The sequence below is a fragment of the Sturnira hondurensis genome, unplaced genomic scaffold, assembly GCF_014824575.4.
Source record: "Sturnira hondurensis isolate 20B ecotype Veracruz unplaced genomic scaffold, ASM1482457v3 Scaffold0021795, whole genome shotgun sequence".
Classification (NCBI taxonomy): domain Eukaryota; kingdom Metazoa; phylum Chordata; class Mammalia; order Chiroptera; family Phyllostomidae; genus Sturnira; species Sturnira hondurensis.
In genome coordinates, this window is record NW_028094426.1 from 12,268,933 (window position 1) to 12,290,714 (window position 21,782).

Here is a 21,782-nt window from a genome sequence, read left to right on the forward strand (position 1 = left end):
AGGATGGCCCTGGGTGATGTGGCTCAGTTGGTTAGAATGTCCTCCCATAAACCGAAAGGTTTCGGGTTTGATTCTTGGTCAGGGCACACGCCTAGATTGCCGGTTCAATCCCTGGTCAGAGCACGTATGAGAGGCAATGCATTGATATTTCTCTCTCACATCAATGTTTCTCTCCCTCTCTTCCCCTCTCTCTAAAATCAGTAAGCATGTCCTGGGGTGGGAATTAAAAAAAAATCTTAAAGGATGGTAAGATTTTAGCAGGCTTCAATAGAGAAGACAGCTTTCAGATAGAAAACTGTAAGCGAAGGCGTGGAGGTGGTAAAGCAAGGGAAGCAGTCCACTTTGGCCTGGAGCTCAAGACACGCTCAGGCAGTGGGAGATGAAGATATAAATACTTCTTGAGATCTCCACGTCAAGCCGAAGAACTCAGACCTGAATGTGCCAGGGAGTATGGAGCAACCAAACCTTCTGATCAGTAATTACATACTTCAACCAGCCTTAAGAAAGATTCTAGCAGACGTCTGCACAAAATGAATTAGCATTATCACTGTTCATTAGAAATGTATTTATTTGTATGGGCCTGGTGGGAGCAGGGCAACTCAGGCTAGGGATAGCTAATACCTTTCTACATACTTCCTATTCGAATCCAGAGCATTTGCCTCACGACCTGTGTCCTGTCCCCGTGTCAGAAAGAGTAAGAGTCCATGAGTATTACCAAGGCAAAAGCAGGGATAAAACAAAGCCAACATAAAGAGGCCCCAGAACGGCAGCTTCTCACCAGAACTTCTGCAAGTCGGAGGAGGGCTGGCTTCAACTTGCTAAGAATGGTTTAGTTGTCTCATCAAAAGGAGTTAAGCTCCTATCTGGGAACATTGTTTTTCATTTCCAGCTAGCACTTTTAACATGTGGGGCTGCCTTGATATTGTTTCAATCTTTTTTAGTATATTCCCAGGAAATGGAAAGAACAGCAGAAAGATAAAGCCCATCTGGCCACAGTGTTAATGTCAGCCTTCCTCTGGTCCTTGGACCAGACTTCCAAATGACTTACCTTTTCTTATATGTGCCCCTATGAGTCTGGTTTCCTTTCCATAATAAGTCATGCCTTGTCCCATTTTCCTTACTGCATTACTACGGAACACTCCCTGATACAGGGTTTTAATAATATGCTTATCTAATACTACTCAATGTCCACCTCCAAAGAAAACAGTGAGTGTTCTGATGAAAGTACTTCTTTATTTATGGATTATTTCTTTTGCTTTTGGACATTAACTGCCCTTGACTAGCAGTCCCTCTTTGTCGATCTCACGTAGTCTAAATAGCAGCAGCCATGACACTGCTACCCTGTTTAGGTTCGGAGCAGGTCTTAAAATAGAACTTCTCCTCTTCTTTGAATGGTATGATTTTTATCTCTCTGGTCACGGCCACCATATGTTTGGGAAGTGTGTTCCACAAGGTGGTTTCTTTCTCAGAAAAAAAATGCCTCAACATTTTAAATAAGTATGGTAGGAATAATAAATATATGTAGTGGTAATACACAGGACATCATAATAGACACTGTATTAATGATACACGTAAAATAAAACATGGTGCTAATAAAAACATACAAAAAGGACTCTCAGTAAGTCTCATAATATTGAATATTACCTCTCACTAATTACATGTAAGATGGCAATCTCCTTGTCCCCCAAAATACTAAATAGAAATTAGAAATTTAAAAATATTCCTAACACATAGCAAGAGTTCTGTATCAGTTAACTGTGATAGGGCAGGAGCTTTCCTCTGGCCCTCTGACCCGGGTTTGTGCTGTTGAACATTTTTTAGTGACCTCATCAGAGGTCACTCATAGTAGGTTAATCATGGGGGTTCACAAAAAACTCACCAAGCTAAAAACACATGCCACATCTGACACTGAATTACAGATGATGGTAAGGCCTTGCACTGAAGGCCCGAACACCACCTAGAAATACAGACTGTGGGAAGGGTGACTGGACAGCAGCACACATGAAAAAGACTTGAGGGTTTTAGACGATTCACCTTTGGCGGCCACAAGTGCCTGTGGCTGCCAAAAAAGCTACTCCAAACTTGGACTGCATTAAAAGAAATACAGCATGCAGAGCAAAGCAAAAGATCCTGCTCATACCTGGAATACTTTGCTCAGTGCTAGGGGTCATGCTTTCAAAGGACCAAAATGGAGTATGTTTTAGACCAGAAGGCTGAGTGACACGAAACCATGTTATATATGGGACTGAAATTGTTAGCTTACAGGGGAGACAGCTCTACAGTTATTAATGAGCACATATTACTTTTATGATCAGAATAAAAGACATTTCCATTTTAGAAGAAAAAAAACAATTAAATAATGCCCTGTGCTGGAGAGGATATTATGAATCTGATACGTTCAGATACTGCTGGTTTTGCTATAAATTGGTTTATTATATCTTTTGGAAAACAATCCTGCCATGTATTGTTAAAGCCACAAAACTTGTTATAGTGGTTTCACAGACAAACTGGTAGATTCATAAAATGGAATACTGATCGACAATAAAAAAAGAACAAGCCCTCACACAAGCATATGGGTGGGTCTCAAACACATTATTCTAAGTGAAAGAAGCCGGACTCAAAAGGCCTCATATGTAGCCTTCATTCAAATGACATTCACTTAAATGACATTCATTTAAATGATATTCTAAAAAAGGCAGTACTGTAGGGACAGAAGACAGACCAATGGCAGTCAGCGGTTGAGGTGAGGAGTGAAACTGACTATAGAGGGACATAGGATGAGTTTTTGAAAATGATGGATCTGTTCGTATCCTGATTGTCAGGATCATTAAACAACTGTATAGACAACATCAATGGTCACAGAACTGTATGCCAAAAAGGATAAATTTTACTTCACTTAAATTGTATCTTAATTTCTTTTATAGGAAAAGGAAAAAAAAAATCTGTAAGACATCCAGAGAAAAGAGATACGTTGCATAGAGAGCAAAAAAGATAAGAATTTTTAAAAAAATTACAGATAAATTGTTTTCCAGAACTATGAAACCTGGAAGAATTCATTACCAACAGATCCATACTACAAGGAATGTCAAGGAAGTTCTTCAGGCAAAAGGAATATGATATCAAATAGAAACTTGGATCTATATAAAAAACGATGATCCCCAGAAATGGCTGAAATGAAGGTAAATATAAAATACCTTTTTTCTATTTTAATAGCTCTAAATAATTGATTGTCTAAAGCAGGGGTCAACAAAGTATGGCTCAAGGGTCAGATTTTACCCATTTCCTGTTTTTGTAAGTAAAGTTATATTGAAACACAGTAACACCCATTCTTTTATGTATTGTATATGGCCGCTTTCACACGACAACGACAAAACTGAGTAGCGGAGACAAAGACCAGATGGCCTGTGATGCCTAAAATACATACTATCAGGCCCTTTACAGAAAAAAGTTTGCCGCCCCTGATCTGCAGCAAAATACAATGTATTGTGGGTTTGCAGCATACATAAATGAAAAATGTGTAACAACAATAGCACAAAATATAAGGAAATTGGAGTATAAAAACCTTCCTGTGATAAAAATTCTACACTAATATGTGAAATGGTGATTAATCAAAGATATGTACTATAAACCCTAAGGCAACCACACAAAAATATTTTATGACTTAAGTAATAAGCCAATAGTGGAGATAAAAATTAGATCATGAAAAGAATTGATTAGACAGAAAAAAACAGGAAAAGGGAATAAGGAACATGAGGAACACATAGAAAACGGCAAATTGGGAGAGTTTAATCCAACTACACTGAAATTACATTAATGTAAGATGGCCAAAGATATTGTTTAAAAGACAGAGAATTCAACATGAATTAAAAAAAGCAATACTCAACTACAGGGTAATGCAAAAGCAGGTTTACAGCTCTTCATCTGGAAAATAATGCAACAATTAATAAGTAGGAATACAAAAGTAAACTCTGTGTTTCACATACTCACACCTGTAAGCCCGCTTCTGCACCACCCTGTATGTGCTGGCCACACGTAACTCACGTTAAATACAAACACACGGCTAGATTAAAAGCAAATGGATGGGACAGGTATGATGTCTTCCTATAGTCAAGTGAGGCAATAAACAAATCCTCTCTGCCAAAAGCAGCTATGAAACTAAACAACATTCATAAAAACAACCCATCTGAGGCTTGAATAACCAACTAAAGGCACACAGTATTCTGAGAAGCATTTATGCCTAAAAAACACATGAAGCTGAACAGAACAGTGGGAATCCGTGGCACTCTGACAGTTGAAGTGGATGTTGTGTCAGAATGGGGGCAGGTTACAAGAATAGTAAGATTTTTTTGCTGCAGTAGGAAGAGGCTCACTTAATTTGGAGCAGGGCGTAGCCCCATGCTCAGTGGGGGTGTCAGTGGAATTGACTATCTCAGAGACGGCAAGTGGAAGAGCCAGATGGTTTCCTAGCACAAGGCTGTGATCATGGCTGGGGCAAGTTTACCCCTGGCTGAGGCTGCAAACCTTTACAGCAAGATCTGAGAGGATCCAACAGGTCACACACTCCTGGTGGACACAGGCTGTGTGCTTGCCAAGAGAAGAGGTGGAAGGGCCCCATGGAATGTTAAAGGTGAGAACAACTTGAAAACACCCTGAACTTTGAATGTTTACCCTTACCCTCACTTAGGTAAACTACCGACCCTCACACAGATCCTCTGACAGATGACAAAACCCTTACTACATCAAGGTGGTTCAATACAACCTCTGCTCAACCACTGGCTGACTAGTAAGTCATGTAGACACAGGGGCAATCCCTGGGGGAAAGGGCTGAAAATAAAAAAGTGAGCAGAGACATTGATGACCACAAATCACAGCGAAGTGAGAATTCACGAGTGTAATGACCATGTTACCAAACAAGGAAACAATAAACAAATGAAAAAAGTAACAACAGGATACATTAATTACAGGGTGGTGATTGTCTCACAGTGCATATTTATATCAAATCATCAAATTATATAATTTAAATATATACCATTTTCAATTGTCAAATATTCCTGAATTAAAGAAAATAAAATAAACAAAAATCTTGGTGAGATCAGACTCCATATCTCCTATATTATCTAAAATGCCCAGTTCTCAAAAAAATTAAAAGACATACAAATAAACAGGGAAGTGTGGTTCATACTCAAGGAAAAAACAACCAACAGAAACTCCCCAAGTATCCCAGCTGAATACAGCAGACAAAAATTTCAAAGCTTTTATTACATATAAATGCACAGAACTAGAGAAAGTCATAATAAAAGAAATAAAAAATAAAAGTATGGCAACAATGAATGCCCGAGTAGAGATTTTCCATGGCAAGAAAGAAACCCTGGAGTTGAAAACTACAATAACTACAATAAAAAATTCACCAGAGCAATGCAACAGCATTTTTTTAATTTAATTTTTTAAAAACCCACTTTAGTTTTGAGGTGGCAGGAGAAAGATTTGGTGAACTTGAAAACAGAAATTATCCAATCTTAATAACAGACAAAGACTGAAGAAAAATACACAGACCTTGAGAAATACGGGGCAACATCAAGCATACAACACATAGGAAATCCCAGAAGGAGAGAAGAGAAAAGCTTACCAACTCTGATGAAAAACATTAATCAACACATTCAAGAAACTCAAGAAACTCCAAGTAAAAGAGATCAACACCAAGATACATAACAAAATCTGTAAGCCAGAGTCAAAGAGAAAAAGCTTGAAAACAGCATGAGAAAAGTGACTTCTCTGAAACAATAGAGACTAGAGTTGAATGATATACAGAAAAGTTATGGAAAAAATAACTTTTGTTAACCAAGAATTCCATATTCAGCAAATTTATCCTTCAAAAATGAAAATAAAAGATATTTCCAAATAAACAAAAACTGAGTAAATTTATTGCTAGTAGACTTATATTACAAGAAATACTGAAGTAAGTCTCTAGTTAAAAGAAAGTGACGCCAGTTGGTGACTCAAAGACACAAGAAGCAATAAGAAACACCAAATATAGTAAATATTTGAGTTAACATAGAATATTGAATGTGTTTTTAATAATTTTTTCTCTTAACATACTTGAAAGATATAAACATTTACAAAGCAATAACTATGACACTGTATTTTTAGGTTTATAATATATATAAATATATTTTTAATATGAGACAGACTTTAGAGTCAATGACACAAATGAATTTAAAGTAAAAGAATGTGTGTGTGTATATATATGTATGTATATACATATACAAAACACAGAGAATTACAAGATAGCAGCTATATTAGTATCAGGTAAAAAAGACTAAGGCAAAGAGTTTTATTAGCAACAGAGCATTTCATAATGATAAAAAGTGACTACATTAGGAAGATATAATAATTATAAATGTATACATACCTAATACTTAAATTTCAAAAAAAATGAAGGAAAAACTCACAGAATTGAAAGTAGCAAGAGACAATTCAACAACAGATGAATAATTATTCACCTCACTTTCTTTTATTTTTTATTTTTAATTTAATTATTGTTCGAGTACAGTTTTCTATCTTTTACTCCCATCCCAGCCCACCCCCCCCACCTCACTTTCAATAATTGATCAAACTAAACAGAAAATCAGTAAGGATATAAAAGTGTTTTGAACGGAATGAAAATTAAAACATATCAAACATTTTTCAAATATTTAATTAATTTATTTTTTAGAGAGAGGGAGAGAAATGTCAACGTGTGGTTGGCTGCCTTTCATGCGCCCCTTCTGCGGACCTGGCCTGCAACCCAGACATGTGCCCTGACTGGGAATCGAACCAGCAACCCATTGGTTGGCAGGCTGACAATTCACTGAGCCACACCAGCCAGGGCCACATATCAAAATTTAAGAGACGCAGCTAAAGCAGTGCTTAAAGGAAATATAGCTTTTAAACATCTACTTCAGAAAAAAAGAAAGCTGTCTAATCAAGAAGCTAGAAAGAGAAGTACAAATGAAACCTAAACCAAGCAGAAGAAAGGAAAATAATAAAAACAGAGCAGAAAGCAAGGAAATAGAAAACAGAAAAAGAACAGAGAAAACCAGTGACACCCAAAGCTGGTTTATAAAACAGATCAACAAAACCGACAAATCAGTAGCCAGATCGACCAAATAAATAAATAAATAAATAAGTACAAATGATCAAAATCAGGAACAGAAGAGAGACATATTTGACATTACAGAAATTTATAGGATTAAAATATTATGAAAAATTCTACGCCAATGAATTACATTAATAAAATAAACAAATCTCCAGAAAGACAAAAATTACCAGACGGACTCAAGAAGAAATAGAAAATTTGAATAGATTTATACCAAGTACAAAATTCAGACCCAGTGGCTTCACTGTGACTTATGTCAAATATTACAGAAGGAATGAATACCAATTCTTCACAAACTCTCTCAGAAAACAGAGGAGGAAAGACTTCAGAGTTGACATGATGGATCCAGGACGTGCTCACACCAAAGGCATGGCGAGAAAACCAAACCCAGCCTGCAAACCACCCCTTGTCTTCCACGGGCCAGAGAGGTCTAAGTGTCCAGATACACGCATACAGACTTTCCTTTTGTTATAAACATTTAAAGTACAGGGGTATATGCATATTAAAGTGTGTTTTATTGAGAATTTTAAAAATTTCCAAGGTTATAAGTCTATATAAAATTCATGCACTGACTTTGAACTGAATCATACCCAGTATCTCTACAAAGATAAGACATCCCCCCACTATTATTGGGCCTGTAGGGTAATCTAAGTAAAGATGATGAAATATATGGGGAAAGACCAAAGTCAGAATTCTGTAGAAAGCATTTTTTAGAAATTGAAATGCACGGTGTGAGTTGATAGTAAGCCCTGGGAATTCTGTCTCACTAGACCACTGTGCACGTCCTGACAAGGGGGTGGGAAGTATTAAATAACTCTGCAGAGCCGATCTTCAAGTGGCCTGAAAAGCCAGGACACTGGAGAAATTTATCTCCTAGCAACGGTATGTACAGAGGCGTTAAAATGGACTCCAGGGTCCTCGGAAGTTCTACTCCCTGCCTTCCCGGGAATTCATTCTCACCTTAAGCCACCCTAGTGAATGTCTATCCTAAAATACCTACAAGGCATGAGACTCTTCTAAAGTCTTTCTTACAACATCTGACCTCTTAGAAAAATAGTCCCAATACGGAACTGTAGTCTTATCTGATTATATTATATTGTTATGTTATGTTCCCTTTATCAGCTTCCCCTAATATTAAATAGCATATACAATTCCCAAATAAACCAGTACATTAACATTAGGACAATACAATCAACTAAACGACATGTCTTATTCAAATCACCATTTTCACCACTAATACCCTTCTCCATTCTAGGATCCAACTCCGGACCCCACACTCATGTCTCCTTTGCTCCAATCTCTGACAGTTCTTCAGTCATTCTTGTCTCTCATGATTTGGACTCTTATGAAGAACAGTGGTCAATTATTTTGTAGAATGTCCCTAATATGTTTTATTCTGTTTTAATAATATTATTATCAAAAAGAGTCAGTTATTAAGGGTTCACTAAAATTTCAGGCACTATGCTAAATAGAACTGTTTTTAACAGACTTTAGAGAAGCAGCATTTTAAAATCAAAGGGTAATCATCTCTAGCTCACCCTTCTTCAAGCGCTAGTGTTTTTTAAGTGACAAGGCATTACCAAACATATTATTATTATTCATCCACCCTGATGTTCTTTAATGTCTCCTCCTCCCTAAAAAATATTAAGTCCAAGCATAAACCTTAAAGTCAGAGCCCTTGACCTTACCTTTCTGAATATTTACTGACCATAATTTCCTACCCTTGAACCCTGGCCCATTCCTTTCTTCACTTGTACCTGACCTCCCTTTTCATCTCTAAATACCCTTTCTTGAAGACACCTCTGATCCCTGACCCAAGAGCTACTAATCCTCAGAAACACCACAGAATTTAATGACTGCAGCACTCATGTGGTACACAGATACTGAGGGAGCTGTGGACGTATGCTTTTTGCAGATTCTTGTCTCCTAAATGAGACCGTCATGGCCTACCTTTCCCCACTATGATATCTAGTATAATACCCTAATGCTTAATAACATACTGAATACCTACCAAGTGTCAAACTTTGTGCTAGGCTCTGGGAAACTAGAGATGATTATGATACAATCCCAACTCTTGAGAAATTTTTGGTGTGAAATTGTTTTTGAGCATAGTGATAGCCTGGAAATAGTTTTCTCTTCAAAAATTAAGGTCACTAGAAGTTTCCTATGGCAGTAGTTTTCCCTTTTCTGTTCTGATAAACATTAAAATAACTAATTATAGATCACTAATGTGTCACAGAGTATGTATATTTTCCAACTAGCTTGTGCTAGAAGCTGTACCTGGTTTTATGAAAAATCCAGATACCACAGAGTAAAGTTTAATCAGCCAAAGGCCTTTGCAAATATTGCCACAGGTTGTAGCAGTTGGAACCAGTTTACTAATTGCTTTTGTCTAGTGACATCTAGTGGCAAAAGTGTTAAAAACAGCGCCGTGATAAAAACGACATTAAAAGGAGGCCATCTTATGAAAAAAAGGCAAAATATGAATGAATTATGATATTTATTAGCATTAAAGAATGTTTCAATGTCTCTTTGGCCTATATTACTGTTCATTCTCTCCATGGGATTTATCATTTGTTTTCTTACCTTGTAGCTGGTATATATTAACCTTGATAATGACATAAGATTTATTGAAATACAAGATACTAGTATTTTAACTATATGTTAAAGAACAGCCTTCAATTAAAAGGAGTAAATGGAGAACACAGCTATCCCCAATTGTGATATGCCTGCTCCAACAATCTTGCAATTCAAAACTGCATTGTTGTTTAAATATATTTGCTTACTGACACATTCATGTTGATAAACTTATCTTAAAACCTGTTTAGAAACTTTTGTTAATGATTTTAATCAGCTCAATCAGAAAAATTATTATCTATTCAAACTCGTTCTTTACAATATCACCCTGCATTTCATTGGATTTCTGTGAAATTGAATTTTGATAGAAAAAATATTTAAACAATATGAAAACCTGTTTAAAAGATTCTTCCTCAAATAACGAATTGTCAATGAGTCCAAAATTTAGTGTACAGTTATTCAATGTGAATCAATTTCAATAATGAAGTTCATCCAAAAATAGTGAAAACCTAATAGCATACTGGAAATACTCTTTTGATAACCAGATTTAAAAATATCTCAGTCATTTAGTTAGATGATCTAATGCTCTGTGATCTCAAGTAGGAAACCCAAGTTCTAGCTCAATTTCTTCCAAAGCGTGATCCGAGGACCCATTCCAGAATCACCTAGAATGCTAGTTCAACATGCACAGGCCTTAAACCTCAATCTACTGCATAGATTCTCTGAGTTTCGGGCTCTATAATCAGCATTTTTAAAAGTTTCTCTAGGTAGTTTCTTATGTATAATAAAGTTTTGAAAAGAATTACTACCAAGACCATGAATATAAATTCTTCTAAGTTGTTCTGCTTCTTTCTAGTCATTCTTTCCTGCCTTTCTTCAAATAAGTTGTTCTATCCTTTAAGTCCTCCAAAGGGTTACACTTTATAGCAGTTACATGTTGAGTCACAATTTGTTAACAAAAACATAGTTTCCCTCACTGGACTGTGAGTTCCTCGTGAGACAAAATAATGCTTTTTGTTTTTGTATCTCTAAGCCTCACAGTACCTGACAAACAGCAAACTGAAGTGAATATGATTGAATGAATACATGAAACATCATGGTTCTAAAAAAAGCACATGACTTCCACACGTGTCCAGTTCCAAATACTGTACACTTGGCATAAACCTAATCTGTCCAATAACCAGTCGAACTTTGGGGGTAAGGGGCTACACTTTTTTTCTTAATTCTAGGAATACCTTTAAAGCTCTTCTTTTCTAAACATTTGTCTTAAATGCCAGTACTGGTGTTCAAAAATAGAATTTTTATATGTGGTTTTTGGAAATGTAGAAAACAGCCTTAGAATATTTCTAGGCTGTCATTTAGCAGAAACTACTAACAACCAGAGCCATAAAAGGAAATATATACATCTATCTTTATTGTCATATTCCAGGAGTAATTGGCTAGCTCAGACAGGAAATGACGCTGCTTAGAAAGATACACCCTTGCCCCACCTGGGTACTTCAGTTGGTTAGAGCGTCGTCCCAATTCACCAAGGTTGTGGGTTCGATTTCCAGTTGGGGCACATAGAGGAAGCAACCAACAGGTGCATGAACAGGTGGAGCAACAAATCTCCATCTGTCTCTGTCTCTCCTCCGCCCTCCTCCCCCTTTCTCTCTAAAATCAGTTAAATTTTCTTTTAAAAAAACAAATATATATCCTTGGGTACTAGCTTAAGTAAACCATGTATATTCTGTTTAAAATCATAATATAACACAAGCTAAAAGTTTAAAGAAACAAAAAAGAATGAGTAATCAGTTATAAATGACCTGACAATTAATTATTCCAGTAAGTTAATGTTTAATATGGCTTGAAATTCAAATCAGAGTTTAACCTGCATACTTACTGGTACCTAGACTAAGAAATGAAAATCAAAACAGGATATCCCAGGTATAATTTTGGTCAAGAATTCTTTTGGCACCTTCTAGTCAAGTATTCGTATTTATGTGGAGGACTCTTGAAACCGTGAATACCCTCCCTGACCCTGTCTTCTCCAGGTGCCTACCTCCTAGTCTCTCAAAGCTCCGCCCAAATGTTATTTCTGCTGTGAAACCTGCCCTGAACTCCCAGGTCAAATCAATGATTCTCTCTCCCATGCATATGTAGTCTTTTGGGCACATGGTGAGTATTACTCAGACTATCTTATTATGAGTTATTAACCTGTCTGAATCACTCACAAAAGCATAAGCTACAACTATGTCTTATATTTTTGGTATCTCCACTGCCTGGCACACTATCAGGCTCTTGACAGATTTTTACCAATATACTGCAGAAATGAATGATCAATTCAATAATCAAGGTTGTTGGCATGAGGCTCTCAAGTAAAATGGAAAAGGTGGTAATAAACAGAAAATATGGATTAAAAAGCATTTTTAGAGGATTTCTGATTCTGTTCATGAAAGATTAACTGCTATAATGCCTTCTGGTGATAAAGAACTAGAAAACCAGACAAAATGCACAAAACACTCTTTTCACATATCGTATAATAGGCAATGCAGGACTTTGATTCCTGAGAGAGGGAAAATAAGTGAGCTCCACCATTTCTCCAGACCAGAGAGGGATACCCATTAAGAACCCAGCAGCCTTGGTTCGAAGGCTTGAAGAGAGTGCGGAGTCTGGAGAGACAGAGGTGCTAGACACCTAGAATTTACACAACAGAATACGGGAGAGGAGGGAGCTACAAAGAGGACACCCTCGAATCAATCCCTGGCTATACACTAAGCTGCGCATTTATGAAGTGAGGTTCCACAAGGTTGGAGAAAGAACTACAGAAAAGCAGTAAGCCAAACAATTCCTGAAATTCATACAGAGCTAAGAGCAGTGCATGTTCTCACCAGCTAGTGTGGAAAGACCTCAAAATACAGGGGGCAGCAGTGGAGCACGCAGATGGGTAGTGCCTTAGCAGTGAAGCTTAATTAAACTGGACAAAAGGCTGCCCACCATGAGCCCTAACACAGCTTAAAAGCAAGCCTAGAAAGGGCCAAATTGGTTGGAAGTAATGACCTTATACCAGAACAAAGTCTAATATTCTTTAAAGACATAAACAAAATCCGGCACCCCAAACATGAAATATGCCATATTTGGCATACAATAAAAAATTTCCAGCCCTGGCCAGGTTGTTCAGTTGGTTGGGGCATCGTCTCACACACCAAAATGATGCGGGTTTGATCCCCAGTTAGTGCACATACCCAGGCTGCAGGTGCAGGAGGCAACTGATCAATGTTTCTCTTTCACATCTCTGCCTCTCTCTCTTCACCCTTTTCTTCTCTCTCTCAAATCAACAAACATATCAGGAAAAAAAAGATTGGGAAAAGGATTAGGGTAAGGATTAGGAAAAACAATTCAGGCATGCAAAGAAGCAGGAAAATATGAGTTGTAACAAGGAGAAAGTTCATTCAGGAAAAAACAGACCCAGAAATGATGGACTAGCACATAAGAAAATTAAACATTATTATAAATATACCCTATATGTTCCAAAAGCAGAAAACATAAGCACAATAAGCAGAGAAATTAAAACCTTTTTTAAAGGGGGGTCGGGGAGGGACATTTAGGATAAAAAATACTGTTATCTGAAATTAAGAACACATTGGATTGGATTAAGAACAGTATAGATACAACAGAAATAAAGGCCACTGGAAACATAGTAGTAAAAATTATTCAAATTAAGGACAGAAAAAAAAGGTTTTGTTTTTAAATTAAAAGGTTAGTCACCTGTGAGAAAATATCAAGTGGTCTAACATAGAAATTAAAGTCCCACAAAAAAGGAGAGATGAGGACAGAAAAATACTGGAAGAAGTAATGGCCAAACTATTGAATAAAAACTATAAACCTATAAATCAAAAAACATATGGTGCACTTAATGGGAACCCAGCACTTACATATACACTTCCAGTATATATACGTAAATATAGAAATAAATACAGGTGTGTGTGTGTGTGTGTGTGTGTGTGTGTGTGTATGTATTTCCTCCCTAAACGCAACGAGAGGGCCTGGATGTGGTTTTACTACCACTCTCTACTGAAAGGACTGGGGCTCCTAGAGAAATGCCTGATTCTAGGGCGGAGGCCAGGAAAGCACAAGGCAAGTATGGGATATTATTAATATATTGTGCCAGAAAATAAAAGCATGTTCAAAGGATAATGAGAATGTCAAAAGAACATAGGAAGCTAGGCTGATAGTGCTCTGACCAGCTAAATTTAGAGCATTTTGAGAATAAAAATACGTAATGACTGTAACAGATTATAACTCACTGAATAAAACAGGAATTCACTGTTTCACATTGGCTTAAATAAGTAAATAAATGGGGAGCAGACAAGGCCCTCCTTACAGTAAAATCCAAGCAACCATCACTGTATAACTAATGCAAACAGAAAACATCAACAGATATTATAACCAGCGGAAGAACTGTGTTGAAAATGAGATTTCAGAGGCTCACAATATCTCCTCAAACACTTGGTAATTACAAAAAAACCCCAAAACTGTAGCATGAACAATGGGCAAAAACTGACATTTTCAGATAAATAAAAACAAAAAGATGTTCCCAGCTGACATGCACATGCAAGAAATGATATAAGAAGTTCTTCAGATTAAAAATAAATGATATCAAAGAAAAATTTGAATCTATAGGAAGGGATTGAAAATTCCAGAAATGGTAAACATAACATTCAATATGGGTTTTTTTGCAGTTTTTTCCCCTCAAATTCTTTAAAAGCTTCATGATTGTTTAAAAGAAATACATTTATGCTACAGGCTTTCTAACCCACGGAGATGCATTACTGATGACAACTGCAGCACAGAGAAGTGGGGTGAACAGACTACGGAACGGTTCTTGTACTTTCTGTGAAGCGGTACAATAGTAACACTATACGCACTATTATATATTAAGGACCTGATACTGTAATTCCTAGAGCAATCACTTAAAAACAATGCAAAGGTGTACAACTAAGAAACCTAATAGAATTAAAACAAACTACTAAAAAATACTCGATTGGTCAAAAAAAGTCAGGAAAGAAGTATGAGAGAAAACAAAGGCAGGCAGTACCAAATAGAAAATGAAGAGCAAAACAGTAGACCTATATCCAGCCACATCAATTTATACCCCAATTAAAAGGCAGACTGTCAGCCTAGTTACAAAAGCAAAACCCTACAAGAGGTACATTTTAAATATAAAGCCACAAATAGGTTAAAAATAAATAAAATAATGGAAAAAGATATATACTACGCAAACAGTTAAGTGTAAGAAAGTTGGAATGACTATATTAATGTAAGACAAAACAGACTTCACGATAGGGGATAATACCTAGATAAAAGGAATTTCATAATGATAAAAGGGTCAATATAATAATCATTAATGTGCCTAATTACAAACTTCTAAAACACGGACAAAATAAAGGGAATAGATAAATTCACAATCACAGCTTGAAATTTTAATACCTCTTTACATAAGTGATAGAATTAAAAATATAGAAGATTTAAACAATACCATCAACCACACCTTGACTTGTAACACTATACCCAAAAACACATTCTTTTCAACTGTGCCTGAATGTGTCATGTTCCCCTAATAAAAATAAGGTTCTGTAAATGTCTGTTAAATAAATAAACACACACATAGGTGGACGACAGTGCATCCTGAAATGAAAGGAACACTTGGCTATTGACTAGCTCATAGTTGAATCAATGGACAAGAAGTTGAAACTGATGCTATAGACTTAGAATCATCCAAGCCAGTGATTTTCAACCCTTTTTGATCTCATGGCACATATCAACTAATTACTAAAATTCTGCAGCACATCCAAAAATACATTTTTTGCTGATCTGACAATAGGTATAATTTTGAATCGTTCACACCAGACAGCTATTGTCGTGTTGGCTGTTTTCATTTTTTTTTAATTTAACAATCTAAGGGAAAAGAGATCTGCGGCCATGACTAAAGTCAGGTACTGCATACTTTAAAAATTCTTAAGGCACCCCAGTGTGCTGTGGCATGCTGGTTGAAAATTGCTGATCTAGATGTCTGTACTTCACAATACTTAAAGCAGTAAACTAGATACCAGAGACAAGGAATGTACAGAGGCCAAGTCCCAGCAAGTGAAGGAAAAAGTTAAATAAAGAAGCATTAAGTTTCAGAGAAAGGCATAGATACCTTCTCTGAGATTTGCCCCAAAGAATCAAAAATGGATGCAGGCACAGAGATTTACTGGAGTGAGGAAAAGGGTGAGGCTGCTCTTGCAAATGGCTTCACATCCTCAATTGGTTTAAAGGACCATTTGCTTGGGGCTTCCCACTCTTCTGTGTAAGGCTCACTGTGCTGGTTAGCATCCTTGTTTAAAAGGTTGACTGAAGAGCCATTACACACACAAATCAGTCTACAACAAGGTAATCAGGAATAAGTTATCAACTTTTCCAATATGCTCTTTGGGGGAAAATATACTTTCAGGGTCAACCTGGGCTTAGAGCCACCTTCAGCAACGGCTATGCTCTGACTGAGATCCATTCTGTTGTCCCCTTTTGACACCCCATTTTCCAATGCAGAGGTGAGGTCTGACAGCTGGAAAAGATAGGTGTCTGACAAATGCAACGATTCTCTACCTTCATATTACTTGTCTGGCTAATAGATAACTGGGTGAGAAAGATGTGGAGAAACCCAAAATACATTTTGTTTTTCACAGCCAAACGCAAAACTCCCAAGAAAGCTATTTCATATCAGTGAAGCAACTACTGGACACGTTTGACCTTCCCTGTTCAAGGACAGTCTCTTCTTTAGGCAGCAAGACAATCTTATGTTGTATCCGGGGTCAACAACAAAAATGACTGGTCAGCTGCAAAGAGTGTCTCATATGTGTGCCTGTGCATGTGTGTCTGAATGCATGCACATATTCACCACCAAGAGGAAATAGAATCATTATTTATGTAATTTATATGCACACACATATATAACACAACATTGCATTTATCTGTGAATATTTCATTTCTACAGAACAACAAAGAATAATGGGACTCATTAAAAAATATGAATGGTTAGGTTTTAAGTAAGAAATCTATAGAGATTGGTTAATTCCTGGGGATCTGATTTGCATCAAATCTACATTTTGACTTTGTATTCTATCATCATCATTTATTGCTCCTTCCTAATTTTTTAATTTTAATTTTCTACTAAATGCTTTACATTTTCAAATAAACTGGGTAATTCAGACACTGCTATTAAAAACAGAAATTCTTTTGACTTAAAAAAAAAGAGGAGCAGATATTTGGCATTAGCATGGGGCATAAATTATACTCTGGTACACTTACCCAAAAGGGTTAAGGCCAAAGAAAGAATCTGCTTGCTTATTAAAAATGCAAACATTACCTCAGTCATACAAATGGCCCCACACTTGCCTGCCCACGGCCTCTGCAGATCACCCACCAACGTTAGCATTACATCATATGACATTATGGAACAATAGTGAACTCTGTGTAATACTGGAATATATTGTTTTGGAAGAATAAACTGTCATTAGCTTGAATAAAAGCTTTCTGAAATCAAACCTGGGGGGTAGAGCTGTGTGGCCCTTTTCCTACTTCAAGAAACAGCCTTATCCTGAAAGCAGCAAAGAGGGAAAAAAGAGATTAGCGCATAAAGGCAACAGTGATGAGTGGCCCCAGCAGGCAGCCGGCTGGGCTTCAGATTACCAGGCAAGGCAGGAGGTGCCGCCCCACACCCATCACTCTATTTCCTGTTACAGCCTATGGAGGTAAACAATGGGCTTTGCCAGAAGTGGAAACGGAGTCTTATTCTATGTACAAAATTGTTAAACACTTGAGGTCCTGACGCCATCAGAAGATGGGCTAGCACTTACAGCTATGTGATTTTAGGCCCTGAATTTAAGCTCTGAGCACCAATGTTTTAACCTATAAAATGGAAAGAACAAGAGCTATTGTACAGAGGTATCAGGGAGGGAATTAGCTATTATGATGATCACAATTATACTTGGGATAATTGTCCCCAATTGTCCCCTTTGCCTATCTTTTCTAATCACTGTCCAAGATGTTTCTACTTCACAGTGAAAGACAAGCATCATCTTGAATGTTCACTTGCTTTGTTTGTTTCCTATAGTCTGGCCATTGTCACCTGTTGCTATTTCTATTTTCATGCCACTCTCATCAAATGATTTCTCTATCTTTCCAAATCCTAGATCATCTCTTAATTGCAACCTGATACTCACTAGCTTTCCTCTCTCTTGTACCTCAGTTGTATTCTCAATGTTCTCCACAACCAAAATTCCCTTGTACCTCAGTTGTATTCTCAATGTTCTCCACAACCAAAATTCAAAGAGGTGAAAAATCAAAACCAGGGCAATAGAGCTAGTTAGTGGCTAAGTACCAATTAAAATCTGGGTATCGCTCTGGCTGGTGTAGCTCAGTGGATTGAGCATGGGCCTGCGAACCAGAGGATGGAGGTTCAATTCCCAGTCAGGGCACATGCCTGGGTTGCAGGCCAGTTCCCGGCAGGGGATGCAGTTCCTGGCAGGGGGTGCACGAGAGGCAACCATACATTGATATTCCTCTCCCTCTTTCCTTCCCTTCCCCTCTAAAGATAAATAAATAAATAAAAAATTTAAAAAACCTGGGTATCAATGCAGCCAAGTCCAGTTGCACCACATTACCTTCACCACATTAACTATTCACTTTCCAAGTTCCCAGTGATCATTTTAAACTGGGAAGTGAGGTTAACTTCCCTTAGCACTAAGCCTTTTCCTAGATGTTTCCCTACTGGTCAACTTATTATCATAAAAAATGAATTATTTCAAATGCTTAAAAAAGAAACATACTCTCAGAAAATTATTAAATATATCTCAATGTTCTGGGGGGGTTGATTGTTTTTTGTTTTTCAGTATTTCCCTAAAGTAGGGACAAAAATTGGTCACATAAGGCTTTACCCAGGAGTAGAAGACTTTGGGAGGAGAACGGATGCACGACCAGGAAACAGAGCCAGGAAAACTCTGTGAGCAGTACTGCACTCAATTCCAGAAGGGATGGAGTCGAGAACACCAGTGTCCACCTCTAAGTTTCTAAAGATAAAGGCTGTATCTTTTAATTCTATTGTACAAGGATATGTGAAGATGGAAATTTCATTAATGTTGGCTTCTTTGGAGAATCACATCAGCCCTCAAAATCATGAAAACTAGTAAGAAGATGGGTAACAGGACGTACAGTGTTGTTTTATGTGAGAGCCAGAAGAGTTTACCAAAGTCTAACTCTAAGGACTGTGGGGAACAGACTAAAAGCGTGTATTGCCTCATCTGTAATGCAGATAAAGTGCTAGGAAGAATGGGTTCATATATGGATCATCTCTAAAGTATCATTTATTGTTATATTTTTGGTTTTTTAAGTATAGTGTGGGATACTGTAACTATTATAGAATTCGATGTCAGTGATGAAGGTTCAAGTTCAACCTATTGGTCAGCTGTCTATCTGATCTAGTACAAATCATTCAAACATATTTAATGATGTAAGAATTAAAGGAATGGCATGTGTATGGTGAGGCCTTTAAAACAGATACACAGCCCTGGCTGGTGTGGCTCAGTAGACTGAGCACTGGCCTGCAAACCAAAGGGTCACTGCTTCAATTCCCAGTCAGGGCACACGCCTGGGTTGTGGGCCAGGTCTCCACTTGGGGGCATATGAGAGGCAACCACACAATGATGTTTCTCTTCCTCTCTTTCTCCCTCTATTCCCCTCTCTCTTTCACAATAAGTGAATAAAATCTTTAAAACGTAGATATGTAAATGTAAGATGACTTATATTACTATATATTGTACCAGGTTAAAAAATTGAGGATATTATATTCATTTTATGCATCCTAATCTTTTGGGGGAGAGGGAGACAGAAAGAGAGATTCTTATAGTAAAAACCCCACTCCATTAATAGAAAATCATCACTACTACTTAATGGATATATGAAAATAATAAAATAAATTAATATACTTACTAATATAAATAAAAATATAACATATAATTATTAAATGAACAATAAAATTCATATTAAAAAGTAACTACTTTAATATACACCAAGGAGGAGGGCTGATGGCTTGTATACACTCCCTCCTCTCAATATATACATTTTCCTCTCATACAACATGGTTGCCAGAATTACGTACCTGCATTTTTCAGATCATAAGATGCACCTAGGTTTTAGAAGAAAATAAGAAAAACATTTTTTGAAGGAAAAAATGTGGTAAAATATTTAATAACATAAATAACATAATATTTCACCAGTGTAAATGTAAACAGAACTCAACAGCAGCATTAACAACCATTATTCCTCCCAAATTGGGGTGAGGAGTACATCTTATAGTCTGAAAAATGCAGTGATTAAAAGTGTATCAGTGGTCGTGGAGATTTTCCTCTGTGGATCTGAACTAGTCCACCCACAGTCCAGACAAAGAATAAAAATCATGGAAATATAACAGGTGAGGGCCAACTCCAACAGCATTCATTCCCTCATTTATTCAGATCCTCCTCTACACCAAACTGCAGCCGAAGTGCTGAGGACTTGACACGTGGAACCAAGGCTGTCACGGAGCACACATTTTCTACTGCAGCAGGAAAGTACAGGCAGTAACAAAATAAACTATGCAGCAGGTCAATGATGAGTAAGTACAACAGAGAACAACTGGCAGGGGAAAGGGCTGCAGTTCTAAATGGGGCAGTCACGGAAGGCTCTACAGAGAAGATGCCCTTTAAGCAAAGGCCTAAAGGAGGTGAGGAAAGCACACAGGTATCCAGGGAGAGTAGTGGGGCCATGCAAACCTTTCCAGCAAATCCAGAAAGTCAAATGCAAGCCCTTACCTTTCAAAAGTGGTTGGAAGGTTGGGATCTCTTGCAATTTGATGACATCAGGATCATTGCTGACGTTCCGTGAGGCCTGGGAGCCCTGAGCTACAACCACGATGTCATCCATCTTGGCTCTATGCTTAGCTGGAGAAGGAGTCACTGAAAATAAAATGATTTCATTTAGTCATCTCTGCCTCACCAAAGCTGCTTCACTCTAGTCAATAAACAGAATACTTTTATACAGTAACAAAAACCCTAACTGGATTTGTCCTGCAGTGGGGTTGGAAGTAAGGGACACGAATCAGGGAGGACCTCTATTTTCTACAGTAGTTTAAAAAACTCAAACATTACAGGAATATATAGGAAATTGTTTTTGCAATTCAAAATATTTTACTACTCAGCACACAAAAGAACAGCAGATTGTGTTTTCAATTTTTAATTCTTTGATCTGCCCTGGCTGGTGTGTCTCAGTGGACTGAGCTCGGGCTGCAAACCAAAGGATTGCTGGTTCAATTCCCAGTCAGGGCATATGTCTGGGTTGTGGGCCAGGTCCCCAGTGGGGGCCATGTGAGAGGCAACCACACATTGATATTTCTTTCCCTCTCTTTCTCCTTCCCTTCCCCTCTCTCTAAAAATAAATAAATTAATTAATTTAAAAATTTAAAAATAAATTATTTGATCTTTATGTCTGCCCTATTTTACCAATGAAGAAATAAGGGTACAAAATTTGGCTGTGATATGTCCAAGATCAACAGCACTAGACACAGTTTAGGAAAGGAACTGGAGGTCTACAGATTGTTGGTATACATGACCCATCCCTGTGACACAGCAGTTGCAAAGCTGTCTAGCCACCTATCACAGCAAACCAAGTATGTTTAACAGGTTCTACTTATGGAGGAAAATAAAAACCAAAACCTGACATTTACCCCTAGATAACGGGTGTATTTCTCAGCTACCAGCCACCTCACCCTTAAAGTTATAGGCATTAGTCCAGAAGGTAAAAGAATAATCAGTAGGTCCCTTCTAGGCTGAGACAAAACTAAAAACTTGAAGGATTGCTAGAGAGGTGATCAATTTCAGATCTCAGGAAAATGTAGTGATTCAAACCACCAAGGACTTCTTAATCCAAGACATCCTCCACTCCCCATATATCTTCCTAGTTGGGGCCAAACCACACCTTTAAAGTATTTTACACTCTATAAGGTAGTATTTGCAAG

At 37.4% G+C, this 21,782-nt stretch overlaps 1 protein-coding gene across 1 annotated transcript in view; it reads right to left on the reverse strand.

Moving 5' to 3' along the window:
* Positions 1–21,782, reverse strand: part of BORCS5 (BLOC-1 related complex subunit 5) — a 75,866-nt gene that overhangs the window by 53,055 nt on the left and 1,029 nt on the right. Inside the window, exon 2 of the mRNA XM_037033892.1 lies at positions 20,581–20,724. Within this exon, the coding sequence (XP_036889787.1) occupies positions 20,581–20,724 (144 nt within the window). The remainder of the gene's footprint in view (positions 1–20,580; positions 20,725–21,782) is intronic.